Genomic DNA, 17,261 nt, shown 5'->3' on the forward strand with positions numbered 1-17,261 from the left:
TAAACATTTGAGAGGCAAGTTGTTGAAAGTGCCTGTCGTTAACAGTGCAGCAAAGGAAAGGAAACATGACATTAGGAGCCCAGATGAACAACACAAGCAACAGTATACCTCCTTCATCAATTGGATTGAACGATTGAGAAATTAACAGCACTAGGATAGAGGAGAAGATCGAATGGGTGAATTCAATGCTAAACCATGTACAGAAAAAGAGAGGTTAGCAGAATAGGCAGGCAAGTGGCAGATGCAATTTAATACAGACCATTGTGAGGTGATGCAGTCAAGCAGAAGGGAGAGGGAGAGGAATGCTAGACATGATGGTACAATTCTAAAATGTGTGCAGGAACAGAGGGACCTGGGATGCAAGTGCATCGATCTTCAAAGTTGGCAGGATATAGTGAGAGAGAGTGAGGTTAGCAAAGTAAGTGGGTTCTTGGGCTTCAGAAATAGGGGCATTGAGTACAAAAGACAGGGAAATTGTGCTGATACTTTCTACAGCTCTGGTTAAGCTACAAATGGGACTATTGCATCCAGCTCTGGTCAACACACTTTAGGAAGGGTATGAGGATCCTTGAGAGGGTGAAGAATAGATTTACCAGAATGGTTCCAGTTGTGGGGATTTTAGCTCCACAATGTTAGATTGTAAATGCTGTGGTTGTTTTCATTGGGATGAAAGAGATTGAGGGGAGATTTGATTGAAGTGTACAAGATTATGACAGACTTGAATAAAATAGACAAGGAAGAACTGTTCCCATTAGCTGATGGCACAAGGACTAAGGGACAGTGATTGAAAGTTTTAGGCAAGAGATACAGGGGGGAATGTGAGAAAGAACTTCCTTATGCAGCAAAACGGTAGCACGGTAGCATAGTGGTTAGCACAATTGCTTCACAGTTCTAGTGTCCCAGGTTCGATTCCCGGCGTGGGTCACTGTCTGTGCGGAGTCTGCACGCTCTCCCTGTGTGTGCGTGGGTTTCCTCCGGGTGCTCCGGTTTCCAACCACAGTCAAAAGATGTGCAGGTTAGGTGGATTGGCCATGCTAAATTGCCCTTAGTGTCCAAAATTGCCCTTCGTGTAGGGTGGGGTTACTGGGTTATGGGGATCGGGTGGAGGTGTGGGCTTGGGTAGGGTGCTCGTTCAAAGAGCTGGTGCAGACTCAATGGGCCGAATGGCCTCCTTCTGCACTGTAAATTCTCTGAAACACTGCCCACGAGCAGTAATTTCAAAAGGAAATTGGTTAGGCACATGAAGATAATACATCTGCAGAGCTATGGAAATTGAGTGGGGGAGTACGATTGACAGTGAGCTGGCATGAACCTGTTGGGCCGAATGGCCTTTTTCTGTATTGCCAATTCCTCTAGGACTCTATGAAAGAAGGGTAGAGTTATGAGATGGGGGAAAATAAAAAAAAACATTTGTTTCTAATTTAAAGTTTTACATTTTAAAATCTCTGACAACAATTAAAAGTTAGAGGAATGAGACTCCACACTTGTAATGATTGTTAGCACCAGAGCAATTAACTGACAGCAGTGTTCACCTCTCACATTATGCAAATGACACTGAGGATGAAATAGGCAAAACTTCATATTCTTTGGTGAGTTTAGTTCGTATGTGCAACGTTACACGAACGGCATCGACTGTTGCATGTCTGGTGGCAAATTTTCGATTTCGGCAATTAACGTGCATCTGCCATCACCCGGAATCTGGCGACAGCATTTGTGCACGAATGACCACCTTGCTGTTCTTGTTTTGTTTAGACACAAGGAAAGCAGTGCTCCACTGATCAAGAGCTGCATGTGTGTTGAGGAACATACGCAAGTTAATGTGCTAAACATGTTGAAGCATATTTCTCAGCAGTAAAACAGTAAAATATTCAGAGGACAGAATGGGGAGGGCAATGAGGGTGTTTGCAAGCCATTTGTGGTCAAGGGGACATTCCTCCATTGAAGTGGGCGGTGCTTTGCTGGGGCAGTAGCACCAGCCCCCCGCCCCCCCCCCCCCTCCTCAAAAAACACCCTCAAAATTAAAGCTTTAAGGGATTGAGAGAAGAGAGGAAAATAAGTGTCGAATGATGGCGTTATTAGTGGGAGAGATAGATGAAAGTCGGCACAGATTGGCAGACAGGATGAGTGCTGCAGTTTGAGAGAGTTGGCACAGATTGGGAGAGGAGGGTTCTGCAGGAGTCGCAGTATTCGCCAGCTCTTTGTTGTGTTGGAGAGGGAGAAAAAGCTAGGGGCTGAACTGGAGACAGCAGCAGCTCTTGTTCACCCCCATCGACACACACACACAGCAGAAGGAGGTTTTTTTTGGGGGGGGGGGGGGGGGGTGGGAGGGATGGAGGTGATGAAGGTGATGGGGGCTGCAGCCGGGGATATCAGCTCCAAGGTGAGCGCCGAGCTGGAGGTGAAGAAGCTGCAGGAACTGGTGCGGAAGCTGGAGTGGCAGAACGAGCAGCTGAAGAGCCGGGCGAGCGCCGCCTACCCCTCCGCTGGCAACCCGGCTTACTGCCCCGCTCCTGGCCCGGGCTCGACCGCTTACCCCGGCAGCTACCTCCACCCCGCTCCCACTCACTGCCGCCAGCCTCCCGCCTGCAGCCAAGCGGCTGGCCGGCCACTCGGCTCCTCCGGCCAGGCCCGGCTGCTCCTGGAGGAGGTGGATACCCTGGACCTGGACAGCGGCCGCTGCAGCGGAGACGAGGACAACTGGTACTGTTCACCTCTCCTTACTGCCTTTGTCACCCGCTTGCACATAGCCATGTTTGTTATTGCTGGGGCGAGCTCAATGTATTTTCTTCTCCTCCTCCCTGTCTTTCCTCTCCCCCTCCTCCCCATCCTCTCCCCCTCCTCCCCATCCTCTCCCCCTCCTCCCCATACTCCCTCCCCCTCCTCCCCATACTCCCTCCCCCTCCTCCCCATACTCCCTCCCCATCCCCATTCTCTCCAACTCCCCCTCCATCCCCATTCTCTCCCACTCCCCTCTCTCCCCATCCCCTCCCCCCCATCCCCTCCCCCTCCCCCCATCCCCTCCCCCTCCCCATCCCCTCCCCCTCCCCTCCCCCTCCCTTCTCTCCCCATCCCCTCCCCCTCCCTTCTCTCCCCATCCCCTCCCCCTCCCTTCTCTCCCCATCCCCTCCCCCTCCCTTCTCTCCCCATCCCCTCCCCCTCCCTTCTCTCCCCATCCCCTCCCCTCTCTCCCATCCCCCCCTCTCTCCATCCCCCTCCCTCCCCTCTCTCCATCCCCCTCCCCCTCTCTCCATCCCCCTCCCCTCTCTCCATCCCCCTCCCCTCTCTCCATCCTCCTCCCTCCTCCCCTCTCTCCATCCCCCTCCCTCCTCCCCTCTCTCCATCCCCCTCCCCTCTCTCCATCCCCTTCCCCTCTCTCCATCCCCTTCCCCTCTCCCCCTCCCCTCTCCCCCTCCCCCTCCCCTCTCCCCGTCCCCCTCCCCTCTCCCCCTCCCCCTCCCCCTCCCCTCCCCTCCCCTCTCCCCCTCCCCTCTCCCCCTCCCCCTCCCCTCTCTCCCCTCCCCTCTCCCCCTCCCCTCCCCTCCCCTCCCCCCTCCCCTCCCCTCTCCCCCCTCCCCTCCCCTCTCCCCCCTCCCCTCCCCTCTCCCCCACCTCCCCTCCCCTCTCCCCCCCTCCCCTCCCCTCTCCCCCCCTCCCCTCCCCTCTCCCCCCCTCCCCTCCCCTCTCCCCCCTCCCCTCCCCTCTCCCCCTCCCCTCCCCTCTCCCCCCTCTCCTCTCCTCCTCTCCCCCTCCCCTCTGCCCCCTCTCCCTCCCCCTCTCCCCTCTCCCTCCCCCTCTCCCCTCTCCCTCCCCCTCTCCCCTCTCCCTCCCCCCTCACCCCCCACTCCCCCTCCCTCTCTCCCCCCACTCCCCCTCCCTCTCTCCCCCTCCCCCTCCCTCTCTCTCCCCCCCTCCCTCTCTCTCCCCCTCCCCCTCCCCTCTCCCCCTCTCCCCTCCCCCCCTCTCCCCCTCCCTCTCCCCCTCCCTCTCCCCCTCCCCCTCCCTCTCCCCCTCCCTCTCCCCCTCCCCCCTCCCTCTCCCCTCCCCCTCCCCCTCCCTCTCCCCTCCCCCTCTCCCCCTCCCTCTCCCCTCCCCCTCTCCCTCCCCCTCCCCCTCCCCCTCTCCCTCCCTCTCAACCTCCCCCTCTCCCTCTCCCCCTCCCCCTCCCCCTCTCCCCATTCCCACCCTCTCTCCCCATTCCTTCCCCCTCTCCCCATTCCCTCCCCCTCTCCCCATCCTCTCCCCATTCCCTCCCTCTCTCCCCATTCCCTCCCTCTCTCCTCATTCCTTCCCCCTCTCCCCAGTCCCTCCCCCTCTCCCATTCCCTCCCCATCCTCTCCCCCTCTCCCCATCCTCTCTCTCCCCATCCTCTCTCTCTCCCCATCCTCTCTTCTTGTTCCCATCCTCTACCCCTCTCCCCATCCTCTCTCCCCATCCTCTTTCCCTCTGCTGCCATCTGCTTCCCAATCTTCTCCCTACTCTCTTCCCCCTCTCTCACCCTCTCCTCCTCTTCCTCACCCTCGTCTCTTCTTCCTTTCCCGCTACTCCCTCCCTCACCCTCTTCCCCCTCCCTCCCCCTCTTCCCCTTTTCCCCCTCCCACCCTCTCTTTCCCCTCCCTCACCCTCTTCCGCATCCTATTGCCCCCTCCCCTCTCCCCTCCCCTCTCCCCCTCACCCTCTCCCCATCCCCTCTCCCCATCCCCTCCCATCCCCTCCCACCCTCTCCCCATCCCCTCCCCCCTCTCCCAATCCCCTCCCCCTCTCCCCATCCCCTCCCCCCATCCCCTCCCCCTCCCTCCCCATCCCCTCCCCCTCCCTTCTCTCCCCATCCCCTCCCTTCTCTCCCCATCCCCTCCCCCTCCCTTCTCTCCCCATCCCCTCCCCCTCCCTTCTCTCCCCATCCCCTCCCCTCTCTCCCATCCCCCCCCTCTCTCCATCCCCTTCCCTCCCCTCTCTCCATCCCCCTCCCCCTCCCCTCTCTCCATCCCCCTCCCCTCTCTCCATCCCCCTCCCCTCTCTCCATCCCCCTCCCCTCTCTCCATCCCCCTCCCTCCTCCCCTCTCTCCATCCCCCTCCCTCCTCCCCTCTCTCCATCCCCCTCCCCTCTCTCCATCCCCTTCCCCTCTCTCCATCCCCTTCCCCTCTCCCCCTCCCCTCTCCCCCTCCCCCTCCCCTCTCCCCGTCCCCCTCCCCTCTCCCCCTCCCCCTCCCCTCCCCTCCCCTCTCCCCCTCCCCTCTCCCCCTCCCCCTCCCCTCTCTCCCCTCCCCTCTCCCCCTCCCCTCCCCTCTCCCCCCTCCCCTCCCCTCTCCCCCCTCCCCTCCCCTCTCCCCCACCTCCCCTCCCCTCTCCCCCCTCCCCTCCCCTCTCCCCCTCCCCTCCCCTCTCGCCCCTCCCCTCCCCTCTCCCCCCCTCCTCTCCTCCTCTCCCCCTCCCCTCTGCCCCCTCTCCCCTCTCCCTCCCCCTCTCCCCTCTCCCACCCCCTCTCCCCTCTCCCTCCCCCCTCTCCCCTCTCCCTCCCCCCTCACCCCCCACTCCCCCTCCCTCTCTCTCCCCCTCCCTCTCTCTCCCCCCCTCCCTCTCTCTCCCCCCTCCCTCTCTCTCCCCCTCCCCCTCCCCTCTCCCCCTCTCCCCTCCCCCTCTCCCCCTCCCTCTCCCCCTCCCTCTCCCCCTCCCCCTCCCTCTCCCCCTCCCCCTCCCTCTCCCCCTCCCCCTCCCTCTCCCCTCCCCCCTCCCCCCTCCCTCTCCCCTCCCCCTCTCCCCCTCCCTCTCCCCTCCCCCTCTCCCTCCCCCTCCCCCTCCCCCTCTCCCTCCCTCTCAACCTCCCCCTCTCCCTCTCCCCCTCCCCCTCCCCCTCTCCCCATTCCCACCCTCTCTCCCCATTCCTTCCCCCTCTCCCCATTCCCTCCCCCTCTCCCCATCCTCTCCCCATTCCCTCCCTCTCTCCCCATTCCCTCCCTCTCTCCTCATTCCTTCCCCCTCTCCCCAGTCCCTCCCCCTCTCCCATTCCCTCCCCATCCTCTCCCCCTCTCCCCATCCTCTCTCTCCCCATCCTCTCTCTCTCCCCATCCTCTCTTCTTGTTCCCATCCTCTACCCCTCTCCCCATCCTCTCTCCCCATCCTCTTTCCCTCTGCTGCCATCTGCTTCCCAATCTTCTCCCTACTCTCTTCCCCCTCTCTCACCCTCTCCTCCTCTTCCTCACCCTCATCTCTTCTTCCTTTCCCGCTACTCCCTCCCTCACCCTCTTCCCCCTCCCTCCCCCTCTTCCCCTTTTCCCCCTCCCACCCTCTCTTCCCCCTCCCTCACCCTCTTCCGCATCCTATTGCCCCCTCCCCTCTCCCCTCCCCTCTCCCCCTCACCCTCTCCCCATCCCCTCTCCCCATCCCCTCCCCATCCCCTCCCACCCTCTCCCCATCCCCTCCCCCCTCTCCCAATCCCCTCCCCCCTCTCCCCATCACCTCCCCCCATCTGCCCCTCTCCCCATCCCCTTCCCCCTCTCCCCATCCCCTCTCCCATCCCCTCCCCCTCTCCCCATCCTCTCCCCATCCCCTCCCCCTCTCCCCCCACTCCCACTCTCCCCACCCCCTCTCTCCCTCTCCCCACCCCCTCTCCCCCTCTCCCCATCCCCTCTCCCCCTCTCCCCACCCCCTCTCCCCCTCTCCCCACCCCCTCCCCCCACCCCCTCTCCACCTTTCCCCACCCCCTCTCCCCACACCCTCTCGCCCTCTCCTCACCCCTCTCCCCACCCCCTCTCCCCACCCCCTCTCCCCCCTTCCTCTCCCCCTCTGCCCACCCCCCTCTCCCCCTCTCCCCACCCCCTCTCCCCCCTCTCCCCACCCCCCTCTCCCCACCCCCCTCTCCCCACTCCCCTTTCCCCATCCCCTCCCCCTCTCCCCACCCCCTCCCCCTCTCCCCACCCCCTCCCCCTCACCCCACCCCCTTCTCCCTCTCCCCACCCCCCTCTCCCCACCCCCTTTCCTATCCCCTCACCCTCACACTCACCCCTCCCCCTCTCACCACCCCCTCCCCCTCTCCCCACCCCCTCCCCTCTCCCCCTCTCCCCTCTCCCAACCCCTCTCCCCTCTCCCCACTCCCCTCCCCTCTCCCCCTCTCCCCACCCCCTCCCCTCTCCCCACCCCCTCCCCCTCTACCCACCCCCTCCCCCTCTCCCCACCCCCTCCCCTCTCCCCCTCTCCCCACTCCCCTCCCCCTCTCCCCACCCCTCTCCCCTCTCCCCACCCCCTCCCCTCTCCCCCTCTCCCCACCCCCCTCCACTCTCCCCATCCCCTCCCCCTCTTCCCATCCTCTCCCCATTCCCCTCTCCCCATTCCCTCCCCCTCTCCCCATTCCCTCCCTCTCTCCCCATTCCCTCCATCTCTCCCCATTCCTTCCCCCTCTCCCCATTCCCTCCCCCTCTCCCCATTCCCTCCCCCTCTCCCCATTCCTTCCCCCTCTCCCCATTCCCTCCCCATCCTCTCCCCCTCTCCCCATTCCCCTCTCCCCATTCCCTCCCCCTCTCCCCATTCCCTCCCTCTCTCCCCATTCCCTCCCTCTCTCCCCATTCATTCCCCCTCTCCCCATTCCCTCCCCCTCTCCCATTCCCTCCCTCTCTCCCCACCCCCTCTCCCCATCCTCTCCCCCTATCCCCTCACCCTCACCCCATCCCCTCCCCCTCTCCCCACACCCTCCCCCCTCCCCCTCCCCCTCTCCCCACCCCCTCCCCTACCCCCACTCCCCTCCCCTCTCCCCCTCTCCCCACCCCTCTCCCCTTTCCCCACCCCCTCCCCTCTCCCCCTCTCCCCACTCCCCTCCCCTCTCCCCCTCTCCCCACCCCTCTCCCCTCTCCCCACCCCCCTCCCCTCTCCCCGCCCCTCCCCTCTCCCCATCCCCTCCCCCTCTCACCATCCCCTCGCCCTCTCCCCATCCCCTCTCCCCATCCCCTCCCCCTCTCCCCATCCCCTCCCCCTCACCCCATCCCCTCGCCCCATCCCCTGCCCCTCTCCCCATTCCCTCCCCCTCTCCCCATACCCCTCTCCCCATTCCCCTCTCCCCATTCCCTCCCCCTCTCCCCATTCCCTCCCTCTCTCCCCATTCCTTCCCCCTCTCCCCATTCCCTCCCCCTCTCCCCATCCTCTCCCCCTCTCCCCATTCCCCTCTCCCCATTCCCTCCCCCTCTCCCCATTCCCTCCCTCTCTCCCCATTCCTTCCCCCTCTCCCCATTCCCTCCCTCTCTCCCCATTCCTTCCCCCTCTCCCCATTCCGTCCCCCTCTCCCATTCCCTCCCCCTCTCCCCATCCTCTCCCCCTCTCCCCATCCTCTCTCTCTCCCCATCCTCTCTTCTTGTTCCCATCCTCTCCCCCTCTCCCAATCCTCTCTCCCCATCCTCTTTCCCTATGCAGCCATCTGCTTCCCAATCTTCTCCCTACTCTCTTCCCCCTCGCTCACCCTCTCCTCCTCTTCCTCACCCTCATCTCTTCTTCCTTTCCCTCTACCCCTTCCCTCACCCTCTTCCTCCTCCATCCCCCTCTTCCCCCTCCCTCCCCCTTTTCCCCCTCCCTCCCTCTCTTCCCCCTCCCTCACCCTCTTCCGCCTCCTATTGCCCCCTTCCCTCTCCCATTGCCCTCTTCCTGTCATCCTCTCCACCCTATTCCCATCCTCCCTCATTCCCTTTCCTCTCACCATCCCTCATCCTCTTGCCATCTCTCTCTCTCTCGTCCTCTTCCACCCTCTCTCTCTCATCCTCTTTCATCTCCTTCTCAGCTCCATCTCCCACCATTTGTTCAATTTCAGAGATTCACCATATCCACCAGCATTTCACAATGAGTTGTCATTACAACCATGCCGTATGTTCCCCAAGGTTTACTCTCATGTTTGTGTTACAAGTCCACACTGTGTACAAGGCTGTATTTCATCGCCTAGATTTAGTGTCTGTTATGTTTTATTGCATCTGCCAATTGACATGTGATGCTGTTTAATAATAAAACAGTTTCATCCTGTCCTGGGACTAGGGTTGACTGGTCCAAGGTATATTTTTCTGAAGCTTTAATGTTGTGCCATTTGATGTTAATCTTCCTTTTGATTGAAAAGGAGGTCAATGATCATAGTGAAATCAAATTATTATTTACCAGTTTAACGTTCTCATTAAAAATTAAAACACAATTTAAAACCATTGTGTGTTGGAAGTGTTTAGCAGCCCATCACATTTTGACGTGATGTTACAACAATCCTTGGTGTATATAAGCCCACAGTGACGTACTTTGTGCTCAAATATAACAGAGAATGAGAATGCAGGAATCTATTAATTAACTCCAGGTCCACAGTTCCAGTGCTCAAACTACTCGACAGTGCACAATAACCACTGATAGAAAATATGTTACTTGTCTGTTTTATATTATTTTGCTTTGTTGATGGTCGTATTTTTAGGCCTTTTTAAGCCAATAGCGGTTACACTCGGTTTCTCCAGTTCCATCGAACAGGAATGTAAAAGCATTGTGGCAAATTCCCTACCGTATCAGTAATATAATGAGCAAAAATGTCAAATTAAACAGTATGTTTAATAAAGCAACAGAGGTCAAAGTACGTTATGATATTATTGGCATTGATAATACTCTTTTATCCCACTGTGTCCGTTGTCACAGCACGGCAGCACAGTGGTTAGCACAGTTGCTTCACAGCTCTAGGGTCGATTCCTGCCTTGAGTCACTGTGCGGAGTCTGCATGTTCTCCCCGTGTCTGCGTGGGTTTCCTCCGGGTGCTCCGGTTTCCTCCCACAGTTAGGTGCAGGTTAGGTGGATTGGCCATGATAAATTGCCCTTCGTGTCCAAAAAGGTTGGGTGGGGTTACTGGGTTACGAGGATAGGGTGGAGGCGTGGGCCTAAGTGGGGTGCTCTTTCCAAGGGCTGGTGCAGACTTGATGGGCCGATTGGCCTCCTTCTGTAAACTCTGTGATTCTATGATCGCGAAACAGCTTTATTGATCATTAGAATGTCATTTTTCAGTTTCAGGTGTATCCTCTACCCAAGACACTATAAGAAAATTTTAAGAAAATTGGATAGGAATATGGTTATACTGTAGGTACTGGTACCTGTTTTGAACAATACATATTCATCAAACTCAAGCTATACTGCTGACTGCACAGCATTCTCTCACCAGGGGAAAATAAATCTAATCACTTACTAGCAGGCAGGTACGGCTAAATTTTAATGTTAATTAATTGCTGGTAGGGCAATGTTCTCGACAATAATGTTGACAAGAGACAGAAGAGACCCTGAAAGTAAGTTCGAAAATGTTATTTTCTGGCTTGCCCTGTAGCATAGTGGTTAGCACTGTGGCTTCACAGCTCCAGGGTCCCAGGTTCGATTCCGGGCCTGGGTCACTGTCTGTGCGGATTCAGCACGTTCTCCCCGTGTCTGCGTGGGTTTCCTCCGGGTGCCCCGGTTTCCTCCCACAAGTCCCGAAAGTGAATTGGCCATTCTGAATTCTCCCTCTGTGTACCTGAACAGGCGCCAGAGTGTGGCGACTCGGGGATTTTCACAGTAACTTCATTGCAATGTTAATCTCCCAAACCACTACTTCACTGACTGGAGATCTCCTTGATGCGCAACCTCCTTGTGCCAAGGCCTGTTTCCTGGGTCCGGCTGCCACCTAATTTTAACGGCCAGGCATCTGCTTACTGCCGACTTTTTGGCCACCTTTGGCTGAGTGATTAAAATTACGGAACTATCCTGTAACACCCACTGGGTGGGCTAGCTCCCTGGGTGGCCTAGTTCCAGTCCAGATGATAAATGTGAGCCCGATATCTCAGTGTTGCCTCTGTACTGGCCTGTGAATCTATCCATGGGGTCGGGAGGAGGAGACATGGGTTTAAACCCACTACCCCTCACATCTGAAGGTTCAAGTGCCACCAATGAGCGAAGCTGACAGGAAATAGCTTCAAAATGGTAGTATTTTCAACGGCTGGTTGTTTTCCTGATGTAATCACAGATGTTGCACAGACAACTAAATAACACAACCGGGAAGCTACATTTACTGTTATGAACCACACTCTCGTGGATTTTTGGAAACAAAAGCTGAACATAAAAATTTGATAAAGTGGATGGAAATCTGATGGGCGGAGTCTCTGCTATTTTCCCCGTGTTGTGTGTTGATCAGGTGCTTTCATTCATAAAATTTGTTGTAATGTGTTTCTAATATCCCTTAGTAAAGCACAGATGCACATGGCATTTCTGGAACCTTGGGTCAGAACTATGAACAAAAATTGCCTGAGCAGGAGTACTATTGAAATGAAGCAAACGCAGTATATTTTAAAAACCAGGAGTATTCTCGTCGCCGAATAAAAGCTGTCATTATCCCTCTTCCAAAAAATAAGGGTTTGCGGTTGCAGTGAATCAAAATAATTCAATCCAAACTGTTTTGTTTTATTTTATTATTTCCTAATAGCCTGTCCTCAAAAAAAAAATCAGGATTCTCTTTTCCAGCTGGCAGCGCACCCCTGCCCGCGGGTTCCCCGGCAACGTGGGATGACTTCAATGGGAAATCCCATTAACAAGAGGCAGAATTAGCGAATACTGCAGCCAGCAAATGGTGCACCGCCGAGATACACGGGGCTGGGGGAACAGAGAATCCAGCCCCATGTGGTTTAACAACAGCAATCTATAATGCTGTACTTGTGAGCATCTATCATCATCACGAGGGCAACTAGGATTGGGCGATAAATGCTGGCCGAGCCAGAAGCCCACATCCCTTCAATGAATAACGAAAAATAAACTTTCGCTCAAGAATAGCTAATGTCATTTGAACAAGTGAACAATTGTTTTTCTTGAATGTTCTTCTAATGGAAATAAAAAAATATATAAACTTGGGGATTGGATGGTGTATAGACTGTGTTGTTTTGGATCCTGGATTGAACCCAGGCCAGATGGTACAATGGTTAGCACTGCAGTCTCACAGCACCAGGGAGCCGGGTTTGATTCTGGCGTTGGGTGACTGTGTGGAGTTTACACATTCTCCCCGTGTCTACAAGGGTTTCCTCCGGGTGCTCCGGTTTCCTCCCACAGTCCAAAGATGTGCAGGTTAGGTGGATTGGCCATGCTGAATTGCCCCTTAGTGTCCAAAGGGTTAGGTGGGGTTATTGGGTTACAGGGATAGGGAGGGGGTATGGGCCTAGATAGGATGCTTTTTCAGAGATTGGTGCAGACTAAATGGCCTCCTTCTGCAGTGCAGGGATTCTATGAATTTCCTCTATCTTCTAACTGTTCTAGATCCGACATGAAACCAGTGCGGGCAACCTCAGTCAGGTCCATAGGACCTCTGATTCGCAATATGGTGCAAGTTGGAAGTTTCATTCAGAGGTTATAAAGGGTGGCTGGGGTGACGTCATGGGAAACAAATACCAGAATGGAGTTTGTACCCTTCTGAGGTAGCACCTCATTTTTGAGGCATTTTGGAGAGAACCTCATTTCAGTTTCGGCATTTAGGCATTTGGTTAGGCTTACTGATTTCAGGCAATAGCCTTTCTTTTTTAAATGTAGAAGTGGAGATGGGGGGAGGTGGTATCCTATGACACAAATAATAAGCCGATTGTAATTTATTCTACAACGTGGGCTTCACTGGAGACCATAAAAATAACACACGGATTTCTGCACCCATTGGCACCTGTATCCTTTGCAATTGTGATTCCTCCAACCTGATTTTGTGGCCTCTGTCTGGTGAGCTACACCAAGATTAACTTGTCAGATTTAAACGTAAGCTGTGAATTCCTTAACTCACCATCTAAAAAAGTGTGCGGCAGCCGTACTAGAAGCAAAAGAAGTAGAATAGAGGCCGATCGGTGAACGATGCATCAAATGGACTGAGGGTGAGAATAAGGCAGGCAGGCAGACAGTTATAGAAGGAATGCCACCACAGAGTAGAAATGTAGATTTTTGAGGTTGGAAAATGGTTTTTCAATTTCAAAACAAAATACCTACATGGCGACCAGCTGAAACACAAAGCTTTTTCCTTCATCTTATTTGGGATTTTCAGTTGGTACAATATTGTATCATCGATAACTGGGAGGTCCGGTGGCCATGCGTTTTTTCCACTTCTCCTTTGAAGGCTGCCTTTCCGATTTTATCATTCCAGTGGTTGAAGGAAAATTTTTGTTTAGTCAAACAGGAATTTGTATGATTTTGTGGCAACTTATGTTACAATAGTAACTGACTTTATCGACCAAATGTCAAGATGAAGACGGCAAGTTCAGCCATCGGCAAGATCTTTTGATATCCTGGATAAGATGGAGTGCAGGAGTTTGATTTGAGATACTAAACTAATGGTAGCCCCTTTGAAAAATAATGGTATCTTGTATTTCAACTCCAGCTTATGTCAGTCAGGCACAGTGGTTCCCATTGCTCGTAAACATTAAAAGTATGCAAGCCTATAGACATTTGTTGCATCTTCAATGACTGGTTGATCAAGGGTTGACCAAAGGTACGCTAAGAGGGTTTCCCGTGCGTATTGTTCAAAATCATTATCCAAAAACCACCCAACTCCAGGTCAGGACCGAAGGAGTTACTTCACCATTAGAGGCATTCTCTTCCTGAAGAGATCCCCTCTCAGGTGGGCACAACTTACCTTGTGAACTATTTGAAGAGCAGATCAATGTGCATTTAGATAGGGCGGCACAGTGGTGCTGTGGTTAGTGCTGCTGCCTCACGGCGCCGAGGACCCGGGTTTGATCCTGGCCCCGGGGACACTGTCCATGTGGAGTTTGCATGTTCTCCCCGTGTCTGCGTGGGTCTCACCCCCACAACCCAATGATGTGCAGGGTAAGTGGATTGGCCACGCTAAATTGCCCCTTTGAAAAAAAAAGAATGGGCACTTAAAATTTGTTTAAAATGTGCATTTCAGTAGTAACTACATTACCGCAGGACCTCCCAATTATAGCCAATGAAGCACTTTGCATTGTGGTCACTATTGTAATGGATGACAAAGAATAGAGGAGTTTGCCACAATATTCAAGCCAACTTTTATTCCTCAACCCCAATGTTACTAACAAATGAATTATCCAGTCACTATCACACTGCTGCTTCTGGGACCATGCTGTATAAAGCTTGACTGCTCTTTTTCCTACATTTCAACAGTGATATGTTTCAAAAGTATTGCATTGGCTATAAAGTGCCTTAGTATGACCTGAGGTTGTGACTGGCACTATATAAATGCATGTTCTTTCTAAGATTTGGTTTTGTGCCCTTTTTCATCAAAGAAGAGCATCAAATACAATTTACAGTGCATCCTGCAGTTTTCAAATCTTTGAAATGGTCCTGTAATGTGGGTGTGCTTACAGGACGCTTCACCCAATGTCTGTGTCTATGTATTTACTTTGCGTATCTATCATTGTCCTGTGTTTTTCATGTATGGAACGATCTGTCTGGAGTATAGGCAGAACAACACTTTTCACTGTACCTCAGTGCACGTGACAATAAATCCAAATCCAAACATCAAGCAGCAATTTCTCAAACACATCTAGGTGGACATATAACTTTGCTGGATAATTTGTTGCATAATTCTCAAGAAATCAAGGGGACCAGCTGTGTTTTATCATAGAATTTACAGTGCAGAAGGAGGCCATTTGGCCCATCATTTGGGGCAGCACGGTAGCATTGTGGATAGCACAATTGCTTCACAGCTCCAGGGTCCCATGTTCGATTCCGGCTTCGGTCACTGTCTGTGAGGAGTCTGCACATCCTCCCCGTGTGTGCGTGGGTTTCCTCCGGGTGCTCCGGTTTCCCCCCACAGTCCAAAGATGTGCAGGTTAGGTGGATTGGCCATGATAAATTGCCCTTAGTGTCCAAAATTGCCCTTAGTGTTGGGTGGGGTTACTGGGTTATGGGGACTGGGTGGAGGTGTTGACCTTGGGGAGGGTGCTCTTTCCAAGAGCCGGTGCAGACGCGATGCGCCGAATGGCCTCCTTCTGCACTGTAAATTCTATGATAAAGGACTCTACGTAAAACCCTCTTCCCATTTAAAGTCCATCGCAGAAGCTACTGAAAAGAACGAGACCACTCTGGGCAGCTTGTGTTGAATCAGTTAGCATATTTTGAGGTTTCTTTTCAAAATTTCCTAAGTTCAGACCCTTGCCTCCCCCCTCTGTTTTTTCTCTGTTCAAGGTTATGGATGGACAATCATAGTGGCTTCCAAAATTCCCATAATGCACTCCCAAAAAACAATGTTCTGTGGCCCGAGTGCGAATGTGTAAAATTACCCAATATTGTAATTCTAATAACATGCCAGAGTATCCTCTTTTTTTGCCCTGTCCAGTGTAATGTGTAGCTATTAGCAAATTGAACTATTTCTTCTCAACTGAACATAGTCTAACGGTGCGATATTTACTGCCTCGAGTATCGTCAGGCATCTTGCATTGTATCTAGTTTACTGTAGTTAAGGAGTCACTGTTTTCTCTGTAACAAATTACTCTAGTTCGTGTCAAGGACACAGCTATGGTCACAGGTATAAAGTTTTCAGAATAACCTGACTTGTAACAATTCCTGTTTGGTGTGTTCAAGGGAATCTGTTTCATAGTCTTATTAATGGGAACTATTTATTCATTGAAAACTTGTTTTGAAGAAAATGTTCAAATACTTGAAATCCACCAAGCAGTGGTAGCTCTCAGGCTGTCCCTCGTGGCAATGGAACCCAATTACAAAGGAATAAACTGGACTATTTTTTAAGAGAACGCTTTGAGGACCTTATGTTTAATGTTGATCACAAGTTGTGAGCAATAATTCCTTGGGATGCCCGATAGGCATAGCATTTTCCTCTACCTCTTAATGTCTAATACAGTACTGTATCTGATGTTGCTATTAACTGTTTGAAACATCAGTTTGCTATACAGTAAGCTTCAGTAGCTTAAGATTAACATGGGGAACTGCACCAAAATGAATTATTCTTTGAAGGTGATGAAGTCAGGTGTGAAAGAATGCCATTTGGCGCATTGTGCCTTTTTTTGTCAATCTGGATTTAGAGGGTGGCTATGTTTCAGATCTCCCACTCAAGACCGTTGCAGTCATGCTGTCACGAGGAGGCTGTTGTAGGATTGCGATGAAGTGTCTTAAACCTCCAAATCTTTGAAGTGCAATCCACAATTGATTTAGCACAGTGGGCTAAATTGCTGGCTTATAATACAGATCAATGCCAGCAGCACGGGTTCAATTCCCGTACCAGCCTCCCCGAACAGGTGCCGGAATGTGGCGACTAGGTGCTTTAGGGGCTGTTTAGCACACTGGGTTAAATCGCTGGCTTTGAAAGCAGCCCAAGACAGGTCTGCAGCACGGTTCAATTCCCGTACCAGCCTCCCCGAACAGGTGCCGGAATGTGGCGAGTAGGGGCTTTTCACAGTAATTTCATTTGAAGCCTACTTGTGCCAATAAGCGATTTTCATTTCATTCACAGCCTTGTGTTTTACTGAGCCAAATGCTTAGGTCAGGTTGACGGCTGCGATGAAGGGTTCCTGGTGTCGTTCTTGACATTTTTTCTTGGATTTGGCTGGCAGCTAAGACCATGTCGAAGGTCCCCTGAAAGGTCTGAAGCCACACTGCGTCTCTGCGGGGATTTCATAGGATGTGCAGTGTGTCCGATTGTACAGAACAGGTGTAGTCACCATGCTCCTGCACTGCAATGAGAAATAGGCGCATTGGAGAAATTCCATCAGCAATGTCTCAGCTGCATCAACCTCTGGATTCAATAGTAGGACCGTCAAGCAAATACTGGTGTCCTTCGTGAATCCAGCTCCACAAGCAATCAGACAAAACTCCCGCAAAATCGACACTTTGACTCACTGGAAACTGTTGCTGGTCGGTGACATGAAGCCTCATGGTAGAAGCTCCTGACCCTGAGTAGATGTCACCCTCGAATCGTGGGACAGTTGGAAACGGCCTTTGACATCCAGAGTTTCCATTTGCATCATTTGATCTTGAATTTAATCCGCACCATTTGTTGCCAGGGCTCATCTCCGGCTTTACAGAATTATAAATTCCTCTGCTGGTCTGGACTTCGAAAATGAAAACAAAAGTTGCTGTAAATAGACCAGACAGCATCTATGTGGAAAAGCAGGCAGGTGATGATGTTTTGATTGTGTATTGATCTGAACTGTCATAATCCCTTCTTTCCCTCTTGGCAGCATTTTCTACTTTTAGTGTATTTTCTGTCGTGTGTCCATTACCCATTTGGGCGATGGAGAAGGTGGGGTGGTTTTGTGATTTACCTATGAACGCTATAATCTCATCTAAA

The 17,261-nt window shown here is 53.4% G+C and overlaps 1 protein-coding gene across 2 annotated transcripts in view; it reads left to right on the forward strand.

Moving 5' to 3' along the window:
- Positions 1-2,329: 2,329 nt before the first annotated feature.
- Positions 2,330-17,261, forward strand: part of slain1a (SLAIN motif family, member 1a) — a 149,101-nt gene continuing 134,169 nt past the window's right edge. The window contains exon 1 of one of the 2 annotated variants that reach the window (XM_072476202.1): positions 2,330-2,700. In XM_072476202.1, coding sequence (XP_072332303.1) covers positions 2,330-2,700 — 371 coding nt within the window. The remainder of the gene's footprint in view (positions 2,701-17,261) is intronic. The other variant, XM_072476203.1, reaches the window with a different exon arrangement.

The sequence above is a fragment of the Scyliorhinus torazame genome, chromosome 15 (genome assembly GCF_047496885.1).
Source record: "Scyliorhinus torazame isolate Kashiwa2021f chromosome 15, sScyTor2.1, whole genome shotgun sequence".
NCBI lineage: Eukaryota > Metazoa > Chordata > Chondrichthyes > Carcharhiniformes > Scyliorhinidae > Scyliorhinus > Scyliorhinus torazame.